General features: G+C 36.7%; 1 protein-coding gene across 4 annotated transcripts in view; it reads right to left on the bottom strand.

Annotated features, from left to right (window-relative positions):
• Positions 1-20,521, bottom strand: part of SPATS2 (spermatogenesis associated serine rich 2) — a 91,228-nt gene that overhangs the window by 1,311 nt on the left and 69,396 nt on the right. For all 4 annotated transcript variants that reach the window (XM_023535446.1, XM_011368279.2, XM_023535447.1 and 1 more), the window contains 5 exons: positions 20,177-20,312; positions 9,090-9,148; positions 5,396-5,505; positions 2,528-2,630; positions 972-1,186 (listed from right to left, as the gene is read on the bottom strand). In XM_023535446.1, coding sequence (XP_023391214.1) covers positions 972-1,186; positions 2,528-2,630; positions 5,396-5,505; positions 9,090-9,148; positions 20,177-20,312 — 623 coding nt within the window. The remainder of the gene's footprint in view (positions 1-971; positions 1,187-2,527; positions 2,631-5,395; positions 5,506-9,089; positions 9,149-20,176; positions 20,313-20,521) is intronic.

Here is a 20,521-nt window from a genome sequence, read left to right as displayed (position 1 = left end):
TCTTCTGACAGCATAACTGTAGCATTCTGTGCCTAGGATTCAGTTATTTCTCAAGACTCAGAGAATTCTGTCAGCCAATTCAACCTAGCCACTACATCAGAGATAATAAATCTTTCACTATTTTTTCTTCTGCCTTTCACCTCTAGGCTCTTCTCCACTGAAGGGTTTTCTTTAGCTGGGCACAAGCCAAAGAAGGAAGAAAGAACATTCTTTGAGTTATTACAAGGACTCAATTGTGCAAGTATCTTATCACACGTCTGAACTTTGCAGATCATATGCCATTTGTAAAGATAATGAACATTTGGAATACTAAAATAAACATCATTATGATTTGCTTTGCTATATATCATGAACCACAGATCATGTTGCTGTGACATGTAGTACATTTTCACATTATAATCCAGAAAGCTGATGGCATGGATTTTACTTTTATCCTCCAATTCCAATGTAATATAGTTCTGAAGAATTGTTGACAACATTGCCTTGAATTGCTCTTTGGTATCTTTATCAAACCAAGGAGAATAAACTTTGGATTATTCTGCAACTTTCCAGTGTTCACTCCCCACATACTAGGTGCACTCTCTCTCTACCTGATATATTCTACATTGTGCTTCTAGGGAGCTGCTCCATCAGATGCACTCTGGTCAATCTGCCACTGTGGTGCTTGTCTACCTCGAGATGGGTACATGACTCCCAGTGTGACTAATTAACAGGCAATACTACCTACAACAGCTGGGATCACTGCCAACATCAGAAAGTCAGCAGTCTTGGCAACAGGAAATCTAAACTAGCTGATGGTTTGGAACATATATACCAAATGCTTTCTTTGGAACTAGCTGGGGCTGGAGGGATTGAAAATAGGTGTGGAATGAGAATAAAGAGAGGAAGGTAATGTACTGAGCTGTTAGCATTTAAACGGCGACAATCTGGTAATGTTCTTCCTAACTAGCTCAGTGGGGAAGCCAGGTTACCTCTCGATGAGGCTGGTAGGGCCGGCCACTGGAGTTTGCTATGGCTGCAGGAGTCTCTCCTGGTGCCGAGTTTTTCTTGTTAGCATTTGTAAGGCTGGGAGCGGAGGCACAGGTGGAAGACGAAGCAGCAGAGGCATCACAAAGACTACTCAAGGACATAGATGTAACTGAACTACATCGGGACCGGGTTGAATAGCTGTTCTTTGGATGAGACACTGAAATAGAAATATGAGAAATATGTCATCACATGCTGAAAGAGCATTAAGGGTAAGGTTTTCCCTATTTCTCCATTTCACAATGAGCAATTTAAGATAAAGAATCATCTACTTGAGTAATTCTAAAGAAAAGCTTACAAAATGGGTAACAAGAAAGAAAATCTCCCTTTGCCCTCCTCCTTCATTCCCTCCAAATCCTCACTGCTTTGTAAAGAAATTCTTAGAGACAGGAATAACAGTTTAAGATCAGAGCGACACATCCCCCCACCAAGTAATGACTTCTTGGCATTTCTACTACCTAAACTCCTGGCTATGGCTCCTGCAGCTGACTAAGCCTAGGAACAATAGTATGGGCCATATGTTCAGTTTCCTACGCAAAGAACACTCTAACGTACAGACTTTGTAAAGAAAGAAAAAGGTAAGGGCTAAATCTTTTTCTAAAAATTTGAATGATGCATGGTATAAATAATCAAAGTTAGTTAATATGAACAGAACTAGTCTTTAAATAAACATGTATCTTCCTAAGGTTCTTTCTGCAAAAATCATCCTAAATTCAAAATATCAATCTTGCCGAAATATATTAACATTTTCAATTTAAAATTTGTCAGAATTCAATGGTTTAACTGCCCCCTTGATTTTTTTCTTGGTTTTAAGCCTGGACTAACATTGAGTTCACAATCACTGCCCTAGGTCCAACATTTCGCTTTTATACTGAGATGGAAAGAACAAAGGAGCTGAGCTGAGGGTTTGACTGGTATCACAACAAACTCTCGCTTTAGAGGCACACCTCCCCCTTTTAAAAAATTTCATTTTTCAATTACAGTTGACATTCAATATTATTTTATATTAGTTTCAGGTGAAGAGCCTACCTGATGGACATTTGTATAATCTATGAAGTGATCCCCACCTCAACCCTTTTGAAGCTGTTATTTAAGTAACTATTGTGTGCCACACAAGGCAGGTATTGTTATCTTCATTTTGGAGAGAAGTAAAATGAGGTTCCAAAAGGTCAGTGTAGAGGCAAGGATTCAAACTTGGTCTGACTCCAGAGCCCCACGTTCTCTATAATGCATATCATATACCTCTCAACGAAGAATGGTGAAAATATATTGCAAATTTAGGGAGCTAGAAAATATCTATGCTCAGGGCTTAAAGCTTCCAAGTCTACTGACTTCTTAAGGATCTCAGACTTAGTTTTCATAAAAACAAGCAAACAAACAAAAACACAAGAGGCGCTAAAGAAGAATCAGTGGAGAAGCCAACTGGCACTTTAATTTCTATTTAGTAGAGGGTAGTCTTCTCATCGCCATCTCTAGTGCCCTAAATCTCTCACCATCTCACCTTGTCCAAATGAATCAATGTTCTTCTTTAGGGTCTCTACGTCACAGGTGAACCGGGCTACTCGTCCCAGATCCTCATCATATTTACGTTCACTAACAAAATGCTGGAGAAAGGGCAAAGAAAAGCCTCCAAGTGAGACAAACAGTACACATGGAATCTATAGCTTGCTATGTACAGATGAAACAATTATTTTCAATTGTCTTCTTTTTACTGCTTCAAAGTTTACTAATGGACATATTACCAATGCTGGGTGATCGATAAAATTCAGTCATTTTCTTAAGAGCGCAAAGATAAGTCTATTTGGGAGCTTTAAGAAATGCTACATGATGGTCAAAACTCACTTAGTATAATTAAGAGAAAGGAAAGAATTTATAGTAGAGGGCCATCTTTCCACTGTTGGCTACTCTCCATATCATCCCATCTTATACAGAAGCAGAGGCAGCAAAAATGCTCATTAAGTTACAACAGTGATTTCATTTAAATAGATGGTTTGGTGTTTCTTAATAGGAACTTCCTTAGGAAACCCACTTCACCTCTTTATAAAGTAGGGTTTGTTAGTTCTTGAAATAGAAATGATTTCTTGAGATGGAAAATTATTCATGTGAAAAGTCAACTTTACAAATGAGAAGTTTATGCTGCAAATAATTTAATCCTTTTAAGCAGACTGAGCTGAGAAGTAATCAACCCCTTTAGTCAAAAACTAACTATAATACAGAAATTGTGGGACTAGAAACATGTCAGGAATAAGGTGTTTCTGGAGGTCTGTTTCAATAAACAATTTCTAAAGTAGCCTGGAATCATTTTTTTTTTTTTCAGATGAAAAGAAGAGAAAAAGAAAAGTTAAAGGTCTAGATATAATTTAGAAGAATCAAACTCCTCAGAGCAGTCCTCTCACTGGCTGTTTTGGATTTTCAAGGAGTAGAACTGAATGCATCAGAATCCTTGAGATGCATCTAGAAGTAATGAAGGGAAAGGAGAAATAAAAATTATCTCTGGGCCTTGAAGCCCTAAAGCTTCAGAGTATACTGTGGCTTAGGAAAGCACATAAACCTCTGTAACAAAGCCTTCAGACACGTAATATCAGTCTGAGATTAATTCTGAAACAAATTCTAGAGTGTGTTGAGCCAAAGGAATGACGGAAATAAAATGATCTGGAAATAAGACATTTAAATTGCATAGCACCCACTTCAGTACACGGAAAACATGGAGAGAAACAACAGATCCTTAGTCAGCCTGCAGAAATATTTCTAGCAGCTTTTTGACCACGTGGGAAGAGAAACAGATGAAGCCTTATGAGAGCCAGAATTCTCATCTAATTCCAAAGGGGATTCTGGCTTTTCCCAGACAGCTGAATGAGACTGACTGGCATCGATGCAAGGAAGACTTTATCTTTTTTATTTTGTTTTGTTTTTCAGTATGAGTACTTAATGTTTTATTTATTTATTTATTTAGTTTTTATTTTTGCGAGGAAGACTTTCCAAAAATTTAGTACTACAGTTTTAGTTAATCAGAAAATGATAATTAAAATTCACGTTGTTCTGCTATTTCACCCCCAACAGTATCTATGGGGAAGGAGTGAGAGAATAACAACATGACATAGGTTTGTGTGGCAGACTAGGTCAAAATGATAACAAGGACATCTGTAAGGGTTTAGATGATCTTCCATCTATCTTTTTATTTTACAAAGGCTGTTACACATGGCTTCTACAGCAAGTATTCCTCTCATATATGGCAATGAATCACATGCATTGAAAAGGAACAGAGGTTAAGGGCTCAGGAGCAGGGAAGGCCAACTCTTCTTGTTCATATAGCTCATGCTTAATAAACAATCATTTAGAATACCAGTGTCTACAACTACCCTTGACGATCCCACCTCTCTCAGGTTCCCATGCTTAGTCTCAGAAACGCTGTTCTTAAGAATTTAAAATGTATGAGTGTTAAATAGATCACAATAAAATCAACATCTCAAATTGCTCATTTTTCTCTATAAAATCTAAATCGACCAACCAACGATTTAAATATTTACTGAATAACTACTACTATGCTAGGCACTGGAGACACAGCAGTTCCTTCCATTGTAAAGTTCACAATCTAGTGAGAAAGATACAGTAATTAAACATACATGGAATATAACTGTGCTATGAAGGCACAAAATAGGGGGATATGACAGAAAAGTCCAGAACGATGAGTAGGTTGTGATTATGTGTGCTGAGAGTGGCAGGGAGGGAAAAGAGGATTTTCCACAGGTAGGAAAGCATGTGCAGTAGCCCTCTAGGAGGCAACAGGGTATGTCTGTGGAAAGAAAAAGTTAATATGGCTGGAATATAGAAAACAAGAGAGGTATAGTGTGAAATGAAGATGGTGGCAGAGACAGACCATGCAGGGCCCTACAGCCTGTGTTAAGAATGGTAGTCTTTTTTCTAAAAGCAACGGAAAGTTGCAAGTAGGTTACTGTAGCGTGAGGAACAGATTTGGAGGAACTGGGAGGGTGGAACAGTGGCAAAGTGGATGAGTGGAATCAGTTAAGAAGCTATTACAGAAGTGCAAGCAAGAGATAATAGTAACTTGATCATGATGGTGGTGGTGGAGCTCAAAAGTAAAAGCCAGATGTGAGATTCAGTAGGAAGCCAAATGGACAGGGTCTGCTGATTGATTTCATGTAAGAAAGGAGAAATTTCCTAAGGTTTCCAGCTTGGACAACTGTGTAGATGACAGTACCACTTACAGAGAAAGGGAACCAGGAAGAGAGCCAGGTTTCAGAAGGGAAGATCATGAGTTCAATATATTTGATATGGCCATGAATTATGGAGATTTGCTACTTTAGTCCCGAGGGTAAGAAGAAAGGCAGAAAAGAGAAGGAAGTTTTACCTTGATATCAGCTCTGAGCTCAACCAATTGCTCTTCTGACATTCGAACAGCCACATCAGTCATCTTCTTTAAAAGTTCGGCTTTCTTTTGTCGGCTGAGCAAAATTTCCACTGTAGAGGAAAAGGAGTATGACGCTTACGTTCTGCTCAACAGGATAAAGAAGAACTGGAAGTATAGGTCTTGCAGTATGTATGTGGACAGCCAAAGGCTTAGCAGCCCACCTACCCAGAAAATGAAAATACCAAAGGTTCAGTTTCCACCTTCTTGAGGGACTCTGAAGGCAGTTAAATAGTAAATACTTTTTATGAATCATAAACATGCATAAATCATGTCTTTTTTTTCTATTCAAAATTTCATCAAGAAGCATGTAAATTAAAACAAATATGCACATATGATAAAAAAAATTCACCTAGAATAAATGAGTATGAAATGAAAATAGTGTCCCTCCTATTTCTGACTTTGTGGTCCCCTCCCCAGAGGAAACCACTGTAAACAATTTCTTAAGTATACTTCCAAATATATTCTACACATATACAACATACACCCCTCTCCCTTTTTTTATTTCGTCACATATGAGAGTATATCATATACACGGTCCTTCCTTTACTTTAGCTATTTTTACTTAATATATCGTGAAGTTCAATTCCTATTAATATATTGAATCTCCCTCTGTTTAACAGCCACATAGTATTTTACTATGTGGATATACCACAATTATTTACCAAGTTCCCTAGTGATAGATATTTAGGTTGTTTACAGCATTTTAAGAAGCATCTTCTTTGGCATGCTCCCAGACATGTAACTCAGATATGACCATGGAGAACAACAAACAATAAAAAAAAAAATCTTAGAGAGCCAGGGGCTACAGAGGACATGGGTATAAGAAATCTTCCTAAGAAACAGAACTAAGGGCTACCAGATAAACCAAGTAACTTTCTCTTCCACCAGGGCAGGGACTCTGCTATTCTTGTCCAGTAAGAGTTGATCATTGCTTTTCCAAATGGGAATTTTTACTATAATTATCTCTTCTTTATCTATGTAATATTGGAGGAGGGGGCACTTAACTTTTCTTTTAGTTTCTGGGACCCCAGACTACAGTGTGCCATATCCAGACCTGTTGGAAGATCTAAAATTCTCCGGAAGCCTTGGACTTTCAGCTGAATATACTAACTAGCTGAGATTTTGGAGGTGATGCTATTGAGGAGAAGGTGAGTATGTTTTCATTTTAGAAAAAAGAAGGATGTTGGGTAGCTGAGGGGTGTACTGTAGCAAAGACTGTTAATGACTGCATATCCATTCTCCTACCAGAAGTCCAATGTTGTTGGGTACCAACCTACTTAGGTAAAAATCTACATTTTTTTTTGGCTTTGCAACAGATAAGACAGTCACGTGATACAGTCTGGCCACTGAGATCTAAGCAGAACTCACAGGGTGAGGTTTACAGCAAAGTTCTTTATAGGAGTTTTAGTTGGCATGTCACATTTTGCTCCTCCTCAACTGGAGCCCTAGGAGGTACCTTTGATTGTAAACACATTCTAAGAATGGCTGAGTAGGACAGTGAAGCCTGGTCTCTTCATGTAATTTTGGAGATGCCCTTCAGCTCTGGATCACTTACCTCTTGACTTTTCATTTCACGAGAGAAAAATAAACTCACGTGTATTTAGCCCACACGTGTTGCATACAGTCAAATTCAATTCTTGTTATACACAGAATCCTGTAATCTATTGTGAAATTAGCCACATTTATATTAGGAAAAAAATAAAATTTTCAAAGAGCTACATCAGGTATTACAGAGATCTAAACCTCCTTAGCAAGTTTACTTAGCCTGATTGCTAAGTATGCCACCCATGGGTATGACATGCTCAGACCCATGTCAGGTTAATTAGTAAGGGCATACTTTCTCAATAAGTTAGAAACGAGCCTACAAAAGTCTCAATACCAAGGCCCAACAGCTACAAATAATCTATTGGTTTGGCTCCCAAGATATAACCTATTTGGCATTTGTATCAAATTCATTTTCTCTCAGCTCCAGCATTCCAGAATTATAGATCTTAATATGGAGAAAATTTGTCAAGTAAAGATTTCTATACATAAAATTAATTCAAAGCACCTAATTATATGACTTTAGACAAGTCATATTTTCCCAAATAACTAGTTTCTTCATTTATAAAGTGAAAAAAAAAAATTAGGAAACTCTAACCACCTCACAGTTGACATGAAGATTATATATGAAAGAGTGAAAAAACTCTGAACTGTGAAGTACTATGAACATATAAATTAATAAAACTACAATGTATAAAAAGGAAAAAGAAGCACCTTCTTGACAGTACCGGAAAATGAGTAGTTACATTAGTATTATCAAGAACCAGGATTTTTAGCATGAGAGAAAGGAGATACAGATTAAAAAATTGATGAAGTAAAACTGTAGCTCTGATTTTGAGAAAATAAGATTAGCCATGAATTGATAATTGGCTGAAGCTCGGTGATGGGAGTTAATTATATTAGTCTCCTTGAAATATGTTCAAAGGACAATGTCTTCTTACTAGATGTTATCTGAAACTTCATCTTCAAAAAGAACACACAGGTACATGAATGGACTAAAACTGTTACATTTAGGAATGTTAGGATGTACCACTCAATTTAAATGAAATCTTACCTCCAAAAAATAGTGGATAGCATCTCTGCTATGTATTCAACATTTCAGGTTAAAATGGATCGAAATGAACTCTGCTTCAAAGCTGCTTCCTCTGGCCCATGACCACAGACACAAATGATTTAACTGAGTCATCATTTCAAGCTACTTCCATTCTTCCCAGTTCGAGGGCAGGTTAAAAGAAACAACCTTCCTAATTACAAATCTGGCATTCAATGCATGAAGGTAACACCTGCTGCTGAAAAGCCTCAAATAAATGCCATTGTAAAGCTACAGTTGGCATTCCCTTCATTTCATATAGCTGTATATCCTTAACGTAATAAATACTTAATAGAAATTACCAAAAAACAGATATCTGGTTCTTTTGTATAAAACACCACAAATTACCTAAGTTAGACTCTATTCCTTCAGAATTTATTTTGGTAAGCTTTCACGGAACCCTAGACATCGACCCTCAATTCACCGACTTTTCTCCTACCTAATGATAACAGATATTGAGTGAAGACTTCTACAAATCAAGAAAACAAAGTTCTGTGATAGGTAATGACATGAACTAATACACTAAATTGTAGGTAACCTGGTGAGTCTCCTCTGATTATATCAAAGGAATTCTTTCATCACTAGAGAAAAAGAAAAAAAATAGGCACCTACAAGAGACTTTATTTTCCTAAGTTGATGTTGCGGTGGCATAGTATGACATATTTTCTTCTTATACATTGAACTCTACATTCGAAATATTAAAATTTGTAAATATTCTAAAAACAGGCTCTTGTAAAGTTGTTTTGCCTGAAAAAATTCATTCGCCAATGCAGTACAACTGCTCAAGATTGTTTAGCTAAATATAAAAACGCTTGTTGAGGCATTTATATTGAGCTTTTGTTATAGGGTTTGAGAAGCAGGTACTTACTAACTGGTAATAGCTTTTTTCTTTTTTAATGTATTTATTTTTATTATGGTGACATTGGTCAACGAAACCCAGGTTAAGTTTCAGGGGTACAGTTCAACAGTAGGGAAACAGTTTTAATTAAAGATCAATCTTACTTGCTTCGGCTTTCACTTTGTCCATTTCAGCAAGCAATGCCACTTCTCGATCCATTAAACTAGGAAGAGATGACAAAGCAAAAAAGATTTGATCAGAAACTTGAAACAAGGAAATAGCACATTGTAATAGTGAAGAAAGACTTATGGAGTTTGTTCACTAAAAGCATACTACAAAGTAAAGACTGTATGACCACAAAAATTTCTGCCTTACCCACAGTAAAGAATATTTTAAGGATTCCAATAAACAGACCCAATTCTCTTTTATTGCCATATATTACGGTAGACCAGTAGATGGCAGTAGCCATCTTCAAAACACATTTCTTGGTAAATAATGTTTCAGGCAAAAAGTCCTAATAGAAATTACGTATATCCACATATATACTCATATATTTTTTATTTTATATTTTGGTCTATAAAATTGGACAGCTTTGTTTCCAATGAATTACCTGCCATGGCATGGTAAATTTATCCACATTTAGGATTTGTATATCTTCAATATTTTGCCACAGTTGCACCAAGTCTACCGGTACTTTAGTCTTTAGAATAAAGAGTAGTCAAAAGATACATTGTGCTTGTTTTGGTAAACATTTTCAGGTAATCCAGAAAATACAGAATCCAAGTTTTCTGGTAGGATTTTTGTAGAAAAAAACATTAAATAGACAATTAGCATTTTCTTTGTTGAAAATGTAAATGGTAAATGGCATGCAAAGCTTTTCCATGTCCTTATATAAGAGCCTAGAGAGTAGGTTACCCTAGTATTCAACCCCTGGATGCAAATAATTTTCCTTACTATATCAGTTTTGCTTAGTGGTAGAAAAAAAATCCAGAATATTAATATCTGCACAAACAAAATGTTCCAACTTTTTCCAAACTTGGGATTCATTCTGATTTCTCCTTTTGAATAGGAATATAACTTCAGAGTTAATAAAAGTTCCACTCTTATTTCTTGGTGTAAAACCAACCATACACACACACACACGCACAAACCACACACTAATTCAGTGTAGCTCAATATGTAGTTATGTAAGCACAAAGCAGTTAATACGAAGACTACAGTGTGAGATATACAAAAAAGTATAAGACAAGGTCATTTCCTCAAGCAGTAAAATCCTTTTATAGGAAAGTGCCAGAAAATAAAGGTTTGATAATCATTATGTATGATGTTAATAAACTGACTTACAATGACACAAATTTCGTTAACATATCAATCCAAAAGCGCTAGACTGGAGAGAAGCATGTCCTAAACTTTGGCAATGTTTTGCTATAAGAACTCTAGCAGCATTTGGAATACCTAATGGGGAAAACAAAAGCACAACAGAGAAAGGAGCTGCTGGGCCCCAAGTCTGACATCATTTCTCTTCTGTTGCTTCATCACCTTAAGGTGCAGATACAAATTCATCTCTGACAAAGCTTCTAAACTATTTATTTAAAGACTTCAGTAAACAGGTAAGCTTTTTGTAGCTTACAATCTTACTATGAAAAGTAGAATGTCATATAACCTTGCTTTTATTTTTATTAATTAATTTATTTATTTATTTATTTATTGGATGCCTACAGCACCTGGTCTTCCTAGGTGGTCTCCCATCAAAGAACAGACAGGATCAGGCGTGTTCAGGGTAGCATGGCCGTAGACTGACCTTGCTTTTAGGAAAAAAAAATTCTGCATCATCACAATCAGACATTTTTTTGTGGCAGTATGAGCTAGCACATTGTGATGACAATTTTTTTTTCTGTGAGAATGACTAGCAGCCATTTAAATAAACTTTGTTGCTTGAATGACTCACTGGTGATCATAAGAAATTTATAGGACAGTGCATGGACAACCACACAACTACACCATTAAAAAATTAGTTTACATTTTCATGCCAAAAAAACCCTGAAAAGCAGTAAGCACTTCTACTTCATTTTGTTGGTTGTTTTCATGTCGCCATCTATTGATAACATCTATTGAAAGGTCCTGTTTGATGTCAGCTAAGCATTAAATAGAGGAATCTATTGGTTAACCAACACTGTTAGGATATTTTCTCAGAGGAAAGCTTGACATATATTTGCAATTTTCCATTAAATTTTCTCAAGTCTTTGAAATACAAAAATGAATAAATTTTAAAATACATGTGGTATAAGTGCTTGACATTAGCTTTTGATTGCTGAGATATCCATTTCAAAGACATCCATCTCATAAATACATAGTGCCAGCTACACAACCAGATAAAAAGCCAGGTTGCCTCGCTCATGCAGTTATCCTTTCACAAAGCCTTAGGTGACCTAAATAACTGACCACTTGAGTGACCATATTTTTCCCTCTGCGCTCAGTTCCTGCTCTTATGTTTTAAATTTACCAACAAAGAATGAACCTGTAAAACACTACCATCCAACCCTTGACTCCAATAAAGGCAGAATCCCATGTGCTCTCTCTCCCTCAATCAATCTCTTTCTCTCTCTCTCTCTCTCTCTCTCTCTCTCTCTCTCTCTCTCTCTCTCTCTGTGACTTTGCTATGTGGCCCTGGAAGTGCTGTGTGGCCCTAGAAGTGCCATGAACCTTCCAGGGTCTGTTAATAATGAATCTTGTTTTTTTCAAAGTTCCCTGATATTGTTGCTAAGGTGCATCTTGCAATCATAAGAACCACAAGCCAGTCCAGCCACAACACTGGCTCACCCATAGTAGAAGAGCCCAGGTGAGTGCCTCCAGGCATTCCTAGCTGATAGTACCACTATAGATAGGCTGACACCAACACAAAATAAAATTTAATTAAAAGTACATCACATAATGTATTATGGTTGTGTAGAAGAACCACCATATTTCTAGGTCATTCATACTATAGCATTTAGGGGGTGACGTGATATGATGTCTGCAATTTAAAACGCCCCCACTCCCCCAGCAAATACACTGATTACTGTACTATCAACTTTTGTTTTTTGAAAGTTTTCTCAATAAAAAGTTGGAGAAACGTGCATTACAAAATAAAGAGAAGGTAGGAAGAGTTCAAAAGTAGAAAGTAGGCTAAGCATAAGATAAATAACAGACGTTTTTTACAATTAAAAATAATAATTTACTGTAATATAACTTTCTAACAATGAATAAACTTAAGCTAAAGTTTTCCTCCTGTTCCTAAGCTAAATAGTGGTCCCAGTATGGACCTGTAGCCAAGAGATTCTAAAGTACCTGTGCTTTTAGTAACAGTTTTTAGATGCCATAACTGCAAGCAATGAGTCCCTTCAGAGTGATGAAAGGCTCATTCAGACTGTCGGACTTTCTGCTGCAGCTTTGTTCACTCCAATCCAAGAGGATACTAAGCTTGCAACTGTTCTCTAAAGGCTTTCCTGAATGGAAATACACCATAATATGCATCCGATACCTTGGATTCTCTAACTGCTAAAGAAATTCAGCTAAATATTGCTGAGACTCTGTTCAGAAAGACGCTAGGTCTTATTAAGCCTGGGCTTAATAAGTGTAGAGAATTTCCATATCCTTTCTTCAATCATGAAAGATGGATTTGAACGCTGGGTCACTGATACTAAGGAAAAGAAAGAACTGGTAAATGTCTGAATGCTCTGTATTTCTTCCCCTCATTACCAGAACTTTTCACCACCTTCACATTTGCTCAATTGATTCTAAAGCTTTTGTACAATTTAGATACTCAGAAAAGTTGTTTCTGTGGCATTATCATTCATATCGCTAAGATATAGTTGGTCTATTATTTGAAGCAAGCCCTTTAATTAATATATTAACATGTAGTTTTCTAATTCTAGCTATTGCTTTCAGTAGCAAAGAATTGTTAACTATCATTTGTTTACTTCTGCTGCATTAGAAAATAATGTATAATAAACACACAACTCTGGCAACTCCACTGCCAATTATTTCAAGGGGTAATACTCTAAACCAGCAGTCCCCAACCTTTTCGTCACCAGGGGCTGGTGCTCCTATGAGAATCTAATACCTGATCTGAGGTGGAGCTGAGGTGAAAATAAAACTGTGAAACTGCTGCAAATACAGATGAAGCTTCATTCCTCGCCTCCTGCTCCTGCTGTGCGGCCCAGTCCCTGTACAGGTCTGTTGCCCAGAGGTTGGGGACCCCTGCTCTAAACCACTCAATAATCTTCTTAGAAAATATTTGTACTTGATTTTATTTGCTGAAATCTTAAAACATATTTATTCTAATTCCATTAGCCGCTCAAAGTAGAAATCCAAGCGAAGCTAATGCAAACACCTACATTTCTCTGAAGATACTACTCTCTTCCCATATAAAACAACCAAAAAAGAGAGTTGGTCAGTAGTTTTTATTAGCTTCATGTTTTGTAAAACTCCATACTCCCAGCACTGGCCTTACTAGAGTATGGTACACACATCTGGGCTCAAAACAAAAACAAAAAGCACCAGTTAGGTAGACAGGTCATCATACTGAGCTAAAAAACTGGGGTAAAATGAATGGAAAAACTAGCTTATTAAATCAAATTTGGATCTTATAAAAATTTTAATGGGTTCTTCTTTGTCAGAAGTCCTTCACAAAGCATGTGCACATGTGATTCATATTTCAAGAGTCTGAAGTAGCTTTTTTTAAGAAGTTAGAATGTGAATATAAGCTGTACTGTGGGACAGGCCCTCAATAGATAATATTCCTGTTCTTTTCTAGTAGTCAAAGCATCTCAATTCTCAAGTAATACTTGATAACATATGATGTGATAATACTTTACAATATATTTAGGAAAAAAAGACCAGCAGCAGCCTAGATTACCAAGGAGTTGATTGTTCAAGTTGCTAGTTGGTAAGGAAAAATAGTGTTAAACCACATAGCAAGTGGCCGACGAGATATTCATTTGAAACTGATTTTTTTTTTTTTTGAATCCTCTCTCTGAAATTATGATAGCAATGTCTAAAGGAAGACACGTGTGGACTAGGAAGACAAAGATTAAAGAATAAAGGCAAACAGAAACCTGGTAAGACACAAAAAAAGGGAAGCATGGTATAGTGGAAAGTGTCACTTAATACCAAGTATGACTTTCGGCAAATTATCTTTTGCTGTGCCTACCTTTTTTCATTTATAAAATGAGTATAACACTATAAGTGATATTGTTATGTACATTAGAGATATTGTGCATAAAAGCTTCTGACGTACAATAACAGCTTAATAAATGTCAGCAGCAATTATTATTCTAATTTTCTGTCCTCATCTTGATGTCTGTTTCAACAGAATATATTTAGTAAAATGCCTTCGTATTGATTCTAATAAATCTTACATGTTCCAGACCCATTGTTTAGAAATTTGTAAACATGTACAAACACTAACAGTGTAGGCATTTATACAGAGGTGAATAAAAGATAACTCTAAATGAAAAGATTATAAAATTATACTCTATGATTACAACTATTAAGATTATATATGAAAACGGTAAGGGACATGAGGAAACAGAAGACAAATTATGTGTTAAGTAAGGTGCTAAAGTTATACGATTTTCATTTCTATTTTAAAAAAAATATTGTTATAATTGTGGGAAATACAGTAAACATAAGAGTTTTGGAATAATGTAACCTTAAAAAAATTCAGATTCCTTCATCAAATGCTCTCATTCTTCCTCAGTCTCTGATTTCATCTCTCATTACTTTCAAGTATATGTTGCTCCTTAACTCTAGTTATACTTCGTAGAGCCCCTTACATGTCCCTTCTATGTCTCTGCTTACATCATATCTTCCAAATGCAGTGTTCTATCCCAATCTTTTCTGCCAATGTAAATCCTACTCTACTTTCAAAGCTTGATAATTATTCATCTCCTCTAAGAGGTGTTTTCTGATGACTCCACTCTTTACTGACCTTTTCCTAAATCTTCATACCTGTCCCACAACTAAGATCTGACCTAAAGAATATCTGAATTACAAGTCACTCCAAGTTGTGACTTAAGAAAAGTGATTTAGGACCTTCTGAATTACAAAATAAAAAAAAAAAAAAAAGGAATATTAGGAAGGAATATTCTTTCTTAATAGTTTTATTTTTTGAACCAAAAAAATACTTATAAAAGCATCTATAGGCTCAGTCAACATTTTGGTCCTCTTCATTCTACTCTGTTCCATAATGACTAAATTCCTTAGTCCCTAAATTTTCCTACAGTGGCATTTCTGTTACATAATCTATAAGCTGAGAAGGAAATAATATATGTGACATGTACCAACTGTCTCTAGTTTTCTTCCCAAGCTTCAGTGGAGAAGTAAGCCATCAGTGATGAATGGGAAGATCATAAGGTTACTGGGAGTCAGAATATATTTCCACTTTCAACAAAATAGAAATTTTTATTTAAAAGGCAAGCTAAGTGCGTATCCTGTTGGTATTTTTCACCACCATATTTTATGATGACCGTCAAAAGCCGTTTATATAGTCCAGCTTCACGTTCCACACCATATCCTACTCTTCATTAGCCTTAGGCTTAAGTCAACTAATGGCTCCAACTTTCCAAGTCAGATAAATTTTATTAATTAACAAGAAAAGTAAACTTGAGTCCATAGATGATTATTATTGAATCACCAATATGAATAGATTTTAACTGTTATATAGAAAGGTTCTGATTTTACCTTCCCGCAGGTATGTGTCAGCTTTCATTTGGCCTCAAAGTGAAAGCAGTTCTTCATATAATTCCCCTAGTGTCCTGTCAGGAGTAATGTAATCTTGCTGTTGCAAATTTTAGAACCCTTTGCTTTTCTTTTATACTATAACCAACACAAAAAATGGCTTCCCAGTTAAATGACATTAAGTCCAAGTTCTGGTTTGGTGCCAAATGGAGTTAACTCACCTGCCAATTATGTCTTGAAGTAACAACTACAAGGGACACTGAAATAAGGTAGTTTAAAAACCCAATCAGCCAAAGAGAAGGGTTTTATATGAGCAGAAAAGCGCAGGTAATCTCTTTCTTCAAGTTAAATTGACCTGGTTGCTGTGCCTGCTAATCAATCGTAAATACAACTTCCCAGTCAGGAAACCATTTCATTTGTCATTTACTGAAGGAGGCTTCCCCTGGCTGGGTTCCAAGTCAACAGGAACTTAAAACTCTCTCTCCCGGAACTGTGTTTCCTGATTCAGGTTGGTTCTGAATGGAATCAGATCCTGTGGCTAAGTAACAAGTAAGCTAAACAATCACAGAAACAAGAGGCTTATCAAGGCAAAGTTGTGATGACCTACTGAGCTCTTTATTATTTTCCAAATGAGCCAACGATATCTGATATGATCATAATCCCGGGCAAAGGCCATATTGCTTTCTCCCAGAGGTGCAGAAAGAGGAGCAATCAGTTACCTAGAAAAATTTCCAGAAGTCAGAATTTAATTTAACATAAGTTTGAGAGAATTAGTTGGATTTGGATAAGTACAAAGATATAGGAGAGCATATTAGACTGGGAAAATGACACTAACTAGTACATGGAAGAGGAAATATGCACATCAAGTTTTGAGACAATGAGTAATCTAGCTAGAGCAAAAATGTTTGTAAGAAAAACAAAAGATATGACATTAAGCTATAAAACCAGAAGGGAGAAACTCAGGATTCAGAACAAAACATGGGTAGACTAGTAGATGAATTACCTTTCTTAAAAGTGCTTCTTGGTTATAATGATTTAATGGACCATTGTACACTCTGCAAATGATAAACATGGAGGTCAGCAACTTTTAGGAGGCTTTGTTCTACATCTTTGTTAATTCGCTCCCTCTTCAATTCCAGAGAACAGAAGACTGAATCTAGCTATATGCCCTCTATCTCTTGTCCGCTGTGGCATAAAGTAACTAGACCAAGTTTGTGAACACTTGGGTCTAAATATGACCCAAGGGAGCAGTCCACTAACAGACAAGAAAACAGATGGTTGAGAGGAAGAGTAATATATGTTCTCTCTATTGATGAACACTTCCTCTCAATTTTCAGATCTAGGCAAGTCTTATAAATAAGCAGAGTGGACAGTCCTATGTAACAAAACATCAACATAGCTACTTGTCTTCCCATCATTTTACTTTGTTCCCTAAGTCTTCTCCAAAAAAGTCCCTAATAAAATGCAAATAATCCCCCCTCAAAATGAATTATGGTTTAAATATCAGTTAACACCTAATATCTAATAGTTAAAACAGCTTTGGTATTCTAGAAAACATTAAGACTATATTTTTCCCTCCAAAAGATTCTATAATCAAATACATTTGAGAAACAGCATAATATAGCTCCCTCTTACAAATTCACAATGCACATTAGCATTTTAAAGGCACTAAGAAGTAGTAGAATTTTTTAAAAGTATTTTCAAAACTCTTTAACTACCAAACCATATTTCCCCCAAAGAACACATACTAATATATTTTAAGACACAAATTTCTTTGAAAACACAAAATGAAAAAACAGTTTGAAAAACACACACAAAAAAACCAAATCGACAACTGATAATAGAGCACAGAAGAGACCATTAGGGTGGGGTACCTTAGGAAGGCTGAAAGTAGGAAAACAAAAATAGATTTTTTTTCTACTTTATAATTTTGTTCAAAAATATCATGTTATTGGTTACAGATTCCTGGTTAAAAGACAGACTCTAAAGTAAGGATGCATGATCTACTCTATAATTATTTGTCCCTTTCCAAACAATATTAACCCCAGGCCCATTTCTAAAGCATTATCAGTTGTCTGTCCTAGTCATTCTCACACTATGACCAAAAGAAATAGAACAAAGCACAAAGCTATACCTGTCATAGGATTTTTCCCCCCTTTAAAAAAAATTTCTTTATTTAAATTTTAATTAGTTTCAAGTATACAGTACATTGGTTAGACATCTATATAGTTAGTAAAATGATCTCCTCAATTACTCCCTCCCTCCCTTTACCCTCCACCTAGCCAATGTATTAATGCTAATTGCATTCTCTACGCTGTGCTCCCCATCCCTGCGACTATCCGTCAGCTACTAATTTGTATTTAACTCTTCACTTCATTCTCCCAGCCCCCCAAACCTCCCTCCCCTCTGTCTGTCACCAAACTGTCCACTATATTTGAGTCTGTTTTTGATTAGTTTGTTCTTTTTATTCCTTAAATTCCGCATATAAGTGAAATCACATAGTGTTTATCTTTCTCTGTCTGACTTAAATACCTTCTAGGTTCATCACAGCAATATCTTTTTCCATTCTCTTCCTTTTCATATGTAGGGGTCTTGTTTTCTTATCATTTTAGCCACTCCATCCCTCAGCTGGAGCACTTAATTCTTTTCCATTTAAGGTACTTATTGATAGGAATGTAGTTGTTACCATTCTTTATTCCTGTTTTTGATACATGTTTTTTTCTTCTTAAAGAAGTCCCTCCAACAATTCCTGTAATTCTGTCTTGGTGGTGATAAATTCCTCTAGTTTATTTTGTCTGGGAAGCTCTTATCTGTCCTTCAACTCTAAATGATAGCTTTGCTGGATAAATTATTCTTGGTTGTATATCCTGGGTCTTAATTCTTTCGAATATTTTTTGCCAAGCCCTTGTCTCGCATTGTCTCTCTTGAGAAATCAGCTGCCAGTCACATGGGTGTTCTCTTATATGTAATTATTTGTTTTTCTCTTGCTGCTTTTAATATTCTTTCTTTGTATTTAACTTTTCGCATTTTAATTATGATGTGTCTTGGTGTAGGATCTCTGATTTTTGGAATCCTCTGAGCTCCCTGGGGTTTTATGTCCATTTCCTTCACCAAATTAGGTAAGTTTTCCATTATTATTTCTTCAGACAGCTGTTCAACATCTTGATTTTCTTCACTTACGCCAATCAGACGAATATTTGGAGCCTTAATAGTGTCCCATATCCTCCTTAAATCATCTTTATAGTCTTGGCCTCTTTTTTCTTATCATTCTGTTTGAGTGGCAAGTCAGGGCATGTGATCCTCTTCTTTATTCACTTTGTTTATTCCTTTGTTTATTCAATTTAATATACTTCTCATCTCAGATAATGTGTTCATTTTAGACTGGTTCCCTCTTATAATCTCCATCTCTATTTTTATCTTTGTTTGAGTTCTCTACTTTTCCCAAAAGTTCATTGAGCATCTTTATAACCTGTGTTTTGAACTCTCTGTTAGATTACTTGACTCCATTATATCTGGATCTCTGTTCTATTCTGTCATATGGTTTCTGCTTCTTTGTCTTCCCATTTTGGCTGCCCCTCTGTGTCTGTTCCTATGTACTAAGCAAAGCTCCTAAGTCTCCCGGTCTTATTAGTGTGGAATTGTGAAGTAGGTGTCCAATGGCACAGTCCTGAGGGGTTCGGCTGAAGGCCAAATTTAGTCCAAGTCTCTACCCCTCCAGGGCCACAAGATTCAGCAAGCAATCCACAGATGCTGTGCTTATAGTGGCCTAAAAAGGCCACACCAGAAACTGAGGCCAGCTGCCTCCAGGGTGAATCTAGGTGCTGCTCAGCAAGGTGCACCTGAGTGCTGAGGATATACATGGGTGTGGCCCAGGTTGGGGGAGGCGGGGTTTCAGGGACTCTTCTGGGTGGAGGGACCTCTGTTATCCAGTTTGATAACTTGACAGTATGGTGCCGCTGTGTCCATGCACTGGGATGGGGGAGGGCTCAATAGGGAACAATGGATACTGCCAGTACGGAGTGAATCTCCCCTCGACCCTCACTCCGACAATGTCTCCCTGTAAGTCCCTCGTGCCCCTTGTGCACAGCCTACTCCGCACTGTTGCTTAGAGCAAGCAGGTGTGTCCCCGTGAAAATCCCGTCACGGATGCAGCCCCTTTAAGAAGCTTCTGCCCCTGCCGCAGCCTCCATCTCACTCAGCCGCTCAGGACCAGATCGCCCGGTACTACCTTCTGCCGTTGCGGAGTGCTTTCTTGGATTTCTCCCTAGTTGTATGGCTTGTTCATCTAGAACCCAGGTGATTTTTCTTTGCTTCTGCTCCTTGTGTCTCTTACAACTTTGATTTGGTTGCCAGGGGGATGAACAGAGCCTCTATCATCTACACCATTTTTTTTTCTCCCCTGTCATAGGAATTTTAAGTCTCTCCCCTCTGTGTAGAGTAGTTAGGAGTCAAGAATTAAAAACTTCATGAATAGCTAATCATCTTTATAAATGACCATTTTTGTGCTTTTATCAAATGCAACTTAACTTACCAGCTCTGCAATTCAGCAAAAGCTTGTTTCATTTTCTTAATGGAAGCATCCATCTCTTCTTTAACTACAACTCGATATCGTGCAAGAGAGACTGTGCAGCGCTGGAGGTCCTTCACAGATTTTTCAATATTGGAACCTTAGAAAAAACCCCAGGTAATGAATAAATAAAAAAGTATAGGTAACATCAAAGATGGATCTGACACATTAGCATGTAAAGTAACAAATGTATGGAATAAGAATGTTTCTCAAATGGCCACCCTCCTCAACAAAAAACTTATGTTTTCATAGACTTAAAAAAATAATAAGTATCCTGGCCAAGATGGAGTAACAGGAATTGGATTTACC

Source organism: Pteropus vampyrus, unplaced genomic scaffold (genome assembly GCF_000151845.1).
Source record: "Pteropus vampyrus isolate Shadow unplaced genomic scaffold, Pvam_2.0 Scaffold140, whole genome shotgun sequence".
NCBI lineage: Eukaryota > Metazoa > Chordata > Mammalia > Chiroptera > Pteropodidae > Pteropus > Pteropus vampyrus.
This window is presented reverse-complemented; position numbering and strand designations above follow the sequence as displayed.